Here is an 8254-nt window from a genome sequence, read left to right on the forward strand (position 1 = left end):
TAGTGCGAGGGGATGGCTGGGGACAGCCTTCTGCTCCCCGTGTAAAGCCCGCGGGCTCACCCACATGCAAAAGCTAATGAGCATAATGATGCAGATTAAAAATCCTTAAGAGTATCCCAAAGGAAATTATGCTGGGATAACTATGGTCAGAGAATCCACCTGGCAAATTCGCCACTGCCCACATACCTTGGTTGGGCACATCCCCAAGCTCAGGGGCTGACTTCTTTTCCATTAGGCATAAGCAGCTAATTCCAGCTATGACCGCAGTTGTTTCATTGAGGGGGTGAATGTGCACGAGAGATATTCCACAACCTATTTTGGGCTAACAATAAATGCTGGGTGCCTGGCTACGTCACTCCCTGTCTTAAACAGTCTAGGAGGAAAGTGGTTCTGTGAGTCAGGTGTTTGTCAGTGTTACCCGCACACAGAAGGTGGCAGCCTGTGTGTTCAAACCAGAGGGACCAATAACAGCCACATGTCACCAGTGACAGGCAGAGCAGAGTGTGCCACTGAGGGCGGCCCAGGACAAGTCAAGGCTGCACTTCTGGCATTTCCTCACCTCTCTGGGGTGCATTAAGAAAAGTGTGTCCAGCAGCTCTAGGGAGGTTCTCCTCCCCCTCTACTCTGCCCTGGTGAGACCACACCTGGAATACTGTGTCCAGTTTTGGGCTCCCCAATTCAAGAGAGACAGGGACCTACTAAAGAGAGTCCAGCGGAGAGATGCGAGGATGATTAAAGGACTGGAACATTTCTCCTACAAAGAGAGACTGAGAGAACTGGGGCTGTTTGGCCTTGAAAGGAGCTGGCTGAGAGGGGATTTTATTAACATATACAAATATCTGAGGGGCAGGTGTTAAGAGGAAGAGGACAAGCTCTTTTCAGTGGTGCCCAGTAATAGAACAAAAAATAACTACATAGGAAGTTCCACCTCAACATGAGGAGAAACTTCCTTGCTGTGAGGGTGACAGAGCACTGGAACAGGCTGCCCAGAGAGGTTGTGGAGTCTCCTTCTCTGGAGACTTTCAAAACTCACCTGGACGTGTTCCAGTGTGGCTGCCCTAGGGGATCCTGCTCTGGCAGGGGGGTTGGACTAGATCATCTCTAGAGGTCCCCTTCCAACCCTTAACATTCTATGATCCTCTAGAGAGCAGCCTCCCTACTTCTTCACTCTGCTTCCTTCTTCTGCAGAGTAAGAGATCCTGAGGAAGGGAGCACAAACCTTGCTTGTCTGGGCTCAGATCCCGAGTGTCCTCTGATGGTGTGATGTGGTTTGTGACACCCCCTTCTGTTAGGTTTCATCATGCAGCACAGGTCAGGGTGAGGGCAAGGATGAAGGAAGTGGTGAAGAACTGCCCTGCATCTCCCCATATTCTGCTCCTCAGCATGGATTCAGGGCACCCACAGGGTTCCAGGAGGACCCTTGTTTCTTTGTATTGCCATTGTTTTGCAATGTCCAAGTTCTGCATCATTTACAGACAGCACTTTTGCCCCGCCTAGAGAAGAAGCGGAAATGGAGATGACAATCTCTGTAAGCAATGCTCAGGAGGAGCCATAGGTAGCAGGTATGGAAACAGAGAGGACAATAAGAGAACTGTGGAGCTGTAGACTTTTCCAGGCTCAAAGCCTGGATTCCTACATCTCCTTGAACTTCAAGATTTGTGGAAAGTTCTACACCAGAAGGTATGGAGAAGACAAATACCAAATCAAGATACTTGTCCTGAGCTCTTCCACCAATACAAAGCCCATAAGGCGGTGATACCTTCACTCTTCTCTCCTTCCCTCTCAGTATAATTTCTTCCTGTGCAAAGAGCAGTCCTGAGCAGGAGCTCCCAATTATGGCACAGCCTCCTGCTTGGCAGAAGCCCCTTCAGAAATCCACATTTGTCAGGGCCTCCGGTGGGAACATATCCCCTGTATGCACCGGGCTCTTAATTAACCCAGACTTAGCAGATGAACAAACAAACCGAATGTTGTCCCTTCATCTGTACCGAGCCATTCCTAATAACTAGCTCCAACGTGGCAGCATCACTTGCCTTTTAATCTCTTTTAGAGATGGATAATGCAGAAATCTCCCTCTTCCAACACTGGCTTAGAGCACTGAGCTAGAGAAATCAGATTTATCTCCTTGGCAAGAAACACTATAGAAGAGATTCACATTAAGAGCATACTTCCAAGAATTCTTTTTAATCTAGGATCCCCACATGAAGATGCTCACAGGAGCAAGGAGAGTACCACCAAACCACAGCCAGCTCCTACCATTCCACTTTTGAGGTGCACCAGGAAAGTTCTCGTGCAGGTACACCCTGGATGGAAACACGAGCTGGTCCTGGCACTGGGGATGGGAGACAGCACCTTCCTACTCAGTGGAAGCAGCTTGTGCCCCACCATTGTGAGCAATACCCAGCTTGCTCTCCTTGCATTAGATTTCATGCTGATGGATGGCATTAAATGGGCCACAGAAGCAGAGGCAGCTGGCGAGGAGGCTGTGGGGAACCCACATCACTTCAGTCAATGCAACATATACCCATAGAAACAAACTTTTTCTGACTGCACCCAGGAAGAGCGATTGCCTCTCCTGCAAATGCTCTCCGTGACTCACTTTGGAAGAAGACAGGTGCAAAGAGGGTTTTACCAGGATCAGCAGGGAGAGGTTTCCAAATTATTATGCTGCCACAGGAACGAGGTACCAGCACCAGGTTCACGGGCGAGGAGTGTCTCCCAGGGCTGGTCTCCATTAAAGCACCTGCTTTTGGGTGCAGCCGAGTCCTATCTCTGTGAGGGCTCAGATTCTTTTCAGCCTCCCTTAGTATCTCTCTTTTCCATTTAGCTTTTATGGGTCATATTTTTCCAGACCAAATCCACCTGACTTGAGGAACCCTTCTATTTCTCACCCAGCTGTGTTCCAGGTTACCATTTTCTTGCCTTCCTGCTTTTTAAGGGGTCATACAAGACACCTTTCATGTGAGGATTTTTCTGGACTTTGAAGGTTTTTAAGCTGACTTCTGCTTCAAAAACACAACCAGAAATTCATTTTTAATCTGAACCTCAGTGGAGTGATGCTAGGATTTTTTAAAGGTTCTTCTCCCAGATGCAACAGTTTGGCAACCATTTGTAGTATTTTCTAGTTTAGCTGAGTATTTCCCCCTGTAAAAGAACAGCACTCCTTCCTGCTGCAAGCCTGATTTTCAGTTGGAACTGCTTCACCTTGCTTCTAGGTCAGAGGAAGGAAGAGCTGAATATCAGAGATTGGGGTTTTTTTCCACCAGAATAATTTTCTTCTGTGATGACTTGTCTTGGATCCCAGCAGAATTAAATGTGAGCAGCTTTCCTGTCCATAGTTGTCCACTATAGATTGCCCAAATGCTCAAATGTGACATTTTCTTTTGATAATGAGAGATATTTATATTTGCATTCTTTCCCTGTTTGCAGAGTACCTACAGCCCCAGGAGGGACTGTAGCACAGGGAAGTACCTGTCTGCCCACCTCTAGCCACAGCAGCCCAAAGCTCAGCATTAAGTCCTGGACTTAAAGCCTATGAGGAGGCTGAGCTATACTTTTCAGTTAGATGCCAGTGTGAACACTTCAGAGTTTCAAGATATTCACTTAATGGTCAACATTAATGGTCAACATAATGGTCTCCTCTCTGGGAGAGGGATCTCCAAGTGAGGAGGACGACAGGGGAGGAAAGACAAGGACATGCTGGAGTACTTCATGATAAGGTCTACGAGAGGCCTTTTCCTGCTTTTTAGAAATAAAAATGCATGCTTCTAAGTCAGAAGGTAGAGGACTAAGAAGGGAGGAAGGATAAAAATGTATGCCCCTCAGGTTCAGTTAATTTAAGAGCCTCAACTTGCTATCACTGGCAGTTTGCCTTTTCCCATCACATGTCCACAAAACCACTGTTGGATCTTTTGCTGTGTCATAAGCAGCAGTTTCCATTCAGTTTTTCTAAAAGGCACCTCAGGCAGCAAGTTTTAAGCAGAATAGAAAAAGCGTTGGCCTGGGTAAATTCTGCCACTATCAACCTTCATAACCGGAACAAATGAAAAACAGAGATTGGAAGTTTGGAAAATACAAATCATTTAGAAGATGACATCCATTACAACAATTAAATGAAGGCAAGCCATACTGCATCAAGGGGATGCTATTTTTGGTGCAGAGTGGATGCCTGATTGGAAGGGCAAGGGAGGGAGACAGGAACACTCCTGTGGGTGCAGCTGGAGCTGCCAGTGGCCGCAGCAGAGGGGGAGTTCACTGAGCATGCACTGGTTGCCCCAAGGACTGTCTCTCCAGATTCATCCAAGCCCCGAGCTAACTTGGGGGATCTCTCCCATCTTTGTTTCTCACACAGATACCGAGAAGTCCCAGCAAAACCAGACGGACGATTCTAACCCTGAAGACGGCTCGCTCAAGAAGAAGCAGCGGAGGCAGAGGACGCACTTCACCAGCCAGCAGCTCCAGGAGCTGGAAGCCACTTTTCAAAGAAACCGTTACCCAGACATGAGCACCAGGGAGGAGATTGCAGTCTGGACCAACCTGACAGAGGCACGAGTGCGGGTAGGACTGCACCGCTCCCACCTTCCCAGGCCTGAGCTTGTGGGGAGGAAGCTGGCTGCAAACAAGCCACCAAGCTGTATGCAATCAGAGCAAGAAATTAGGGTCACTAGAAAAATTTCCCTGTCTTGAAAACACCTCATCAGGCTCTACACCCGAGATTTGACACTTCCAGCCACACACATAGCACATATTGGTGGTGCCTTCCCCATCCAGTGCCACCTTGCAGTAACAGGGAGATGCAGTCAGGGCTCTACCCCACAGAGCCTCACTAGCTGGCTGCCCTGACCTGGCAGACCCCTTGCTTGCAGTGCCATCATGCCCCAGCCTTAGCCTTGCTGGAGGGCGCTCTTTAGGGTTCCCAAAATGCTGTGCAGTCACAGGCATAGCATGACAGGGCTCCAGCTGGAATGAGAGCTTCTCTCTGCTACTAGAAATATGAGTTAGCAGCACCACAAATAGCCTTCCAGCAGCTTCCAACTCTAGGAAGTTATATTGTTTGAGTGTCTCCAACACTAACTGATTTTCCTGTTAGAAGACAGACCTCTAGCACTCCATCCCAAGCTGGTCCTGAGGTGCAGTCAAAACAAGAAGTGTTATTTCCTCCACTCAGCAGCTTTCAAGCCACATCCCTCAAATACTTTGATCCCAATTCACCAACCCCAACACCTCCTTCTGGGCTGTGCTCACTTGGAAATATAGCAGGTATTTTCCTCCATTTTCCCTGTATAAAGGCCATCCATTTGTCAAGGGAAGTAGGTTATTCGATGCATTGTAAAATGGCAGTAATTGGGTTCTGATCTAGGTGGCAATTCTTGCTGGGAGATGAGCTGGCATCCCAGACATCTTGCTGCAACCCTTTCCTGATGTTCAGCCTTGCAGGTCCCTTGGAGCATCCCCAGCTGGGGAAAGAGACCAGGACAAGGCATCTTCCAGGGTCAGCCCAGAGTGATTCCCATCCCTTCCCTCCTCTTTGTTTCAACAGGTCTGGTTCAAAAACCGCAGAGCTAAGTGGAGGAAACGGGAGAGGAACCAACAGGCCGAACTGTGCAAGAACAGCTTTGGAGCCCAGTTCAACGGACTGATGCAGCCTTATGATGACATGTATTCCAGCTATTCCTACAACAACTGGGCCACCAAGGGGCTTGCCACCAGCCCGCTCTCAGCCAAAAGCTTCCCGTTCTTCAACTCTATGAATGTCAGTCCCCTCTCCTCTCAGCCCATGTTCTCCCCACCCAGCTCCATCGCCTCGATGACCATGCCTTCATCCATGGTCCCTTCTGCAGTGACCGGAGTACCAGCCTCCAGCCTCAACAACCTGGGAAACATCAACAACCTGAATAGCCCGAGCCTCAACTCCGCTGTCTCATCCAGTGCCTGTCCTTATGCCTCCACAGCCAGCCCCTACATGTACAGGGACACATGCAACTCCAGCCTGGCCAGCCTGCGGCTGAAGGCCAAGCAGCACGCTAACTTCACCTACCCGGCAGTGCAGACAGCAGCTTCCAACCTGAGCCCTTGCCAATACGCCGTGGACAGGCCCGTATGAAGGGCTGCCCTCCGCCAACCAGAGACTTGACCTTAGCCTGACAAAAGGAGACCTTTAGCCCTACAAGAGCGTACATCCTGCAGAGAATGAGAGTGAACATGAGAGAGCAATAGAGCGAGAAAGCGCGAGAGCAAGAGGCGAGCAGGCAGACGGACCTCTATGAAGATTTGTCTAACTATCGTATGGTGAATTTTGACTGTCTTTCCCCTCCCAAACTCAATCCCCTCTTGCCCACCAAACCACCTTCTTCATGGTAAAGAAACCAAAACAGTCTACTGGAAGCCCCATGGGGAAAAAAGAAGCCCCAATGTGTGGGGTGCCTGACCCATGGGCAGCAGAACCAAGTGTTTTTCAATCTTCTCTCTGAGCCCTGCAGGGGTGAGCTCCCCAAATCCCTCAGACAGCACAGGCAGACAGATACCACTCCTGCAGGGAACAGCCAGGGACAGGGCAATGCAGGGGCTGCCATGTGGTGCTTGACTGACCCCTTCTCCCTGCACACATGCAAGGTTTTGGTTAAAGACACCTTGCCCACTTATTTATCCCCCAGCCTTGAATCAGTCAATTGGCATCTCTCTTTATAATGCATATATATGCATGGCCCTTCAGACTTGAAGTCTTTAGGAACTGGGAATTGTAATGATATTAAATATGTGTGTGTATATATATATGTATTATATAAATATATACACGCATGCAAATACGTAAGTAGACACTAAAATTTTTTTTTGTTTTGTACATGAAATAACCTATAAAGTAGACCTTACTGCCAAATACCCCATAAAGCAAGCACATCTACTACGGCAGCATCTTTCCTGTCATGCTTTAGTGCTTAAGTTCTGACTTTCCAGTCAGAGAGGAACACCTTTGCCAGTGTACATCCAAAGCATCTCCTTTTGCAACAATCAGCTCCCCCTTGCACATCTCCTCCCCTTCCCTTCTCCAAATCCCATTTCCAAAAACAATAACAAAATAAAAGTTGGCACAATCCCATAGAGGCTTCTGCCTGTCTGGTTATTGAGAACACAAACCTGTATCTGAAGACTCAGAAATCAAGCTCCAGCAGCCCAGGCGAGAGCAAGCATCCTTGGCAGCACCAGGACAAGGCAGCCCAAGTCAGAACAAGGACCTGAGGTCTGGAGGAGCCATCCCTGTTGTTCCCTTAAAAAAATCAAACACCTGGCTCCTCAGGACAGCAAAAGCCCATGGACCCAGCATGGCAGGGAAAGCAATTCCCCTCCCTGCTCCGCCTGCATGCACCCTCTGCAGCAGGAAGGTCGAGCCTCTCCGGGCTCAGGCTTCCTCCCGTGCTGGATGGGGCCAGTGCCTTTGGGCTCCCAGCAGCCCAGGGCCGGAGAGCCCCCTCCAGGCACTCCTGCTCCATACAGTGGTCCCCAGGGGAGAGACCTGCTGCAGCAACCTGCCCTACTAGCCTGTCCCTGCACAGTTTCTGCTGGGAAAGCTGTAAAGTGGAGGTGGGTCTCCCGACATATATGTGCACCAGGGGTATGTGCTGCTTCAGCCAGTGCAGGTTCCTCCAAGGCCCCAAGGAAGCTCCACATGCAGCAGGACATCCTTACCCGCTGAAGCTCGCTTTCACTTCATCAGGAACCGTCTCCGAGGGGGAAAACACCACCTGGATATTTTACTTTTCTCTCAGGGAAAAAAACCAAACACATCACCACAGCAAACTACCTTACTTGGATTAATAGGACAGGCAAACCTGGCATAAAGCAGGTTTCTGCAATATTGTTTCCTCTCTGCATACTAACAAGTTCTTTGCTATGAGGAGATCCTCATTAGGCCACTGTTAGAGTCCCTCACAAACAAAGCTTGTGAGCCACTTGGTCTTTGCAAAAGCCTGTTCTACAGGGAACAACTGCTTCTGAAGGTATTGATGAGCAGGTGCTGAAAAGAGTCCCACAGTTCAGCCCAACTTCACTGTAACAAAATTTTTCTTTGCTCTGAGCTAATCTAAAATGAGAATGCCAAGCTACCCTGCACTGAAACAGCTACTGCTGAAAGCACAACCCTGTCTGCGACATGCATTCAGAGATCAAGCATAAACATCTAAACCACAGACATAGCTCATCCAAGACACAACCGTTTGTTGCAACCTGGATCCTACCTTGTCACTGGGTGCCAGTGCTG

The 8254-nt window shown here is 49.0% G+C and overlaps 1 protein-coding gene across 1 annotated transcript in view; it reads left to right on the top strand.

The window, feature by feature from the left end:
• LOC104275428 (pituitary homeobox 3) overlaps positions 1-6103 on the top strand; it is a 7055-nt gene extending 952 nt beyond the window's left edge. The window contains exons 2-3 of the mRNA XM_009871390.1: positions 4352-4557; positions 5540-6103. Coding sequence (XP_009869692.1) covers positions 4352-4557; positions 5540-6103 — 770 coding nt within the window. The remainder of the gene's footprint in view (positions 1-4351; positions 4558-5539) is intronic.
• The last annotated feature ends 2151 nt before the right edge of the window (positions 6104-8254 follow it).

The sequence above is a fragment of the Apaloderma vittatum genome, unplaced genomic scaffold (genome assembly GCF_000703405.1).
Source record: "Apaloderma vittatum isolate BGI_N311 unplaced genomic scaffold, ASM70340v1 scaffold17846, whole genome shotgun sequence".
NCBI classification, from domain to species: Eukaryota; Metazoa; Chordata; class Aves; order Trogoniformes; family Trogonidae; genus Apaloderma; species Apaloderma vittatum.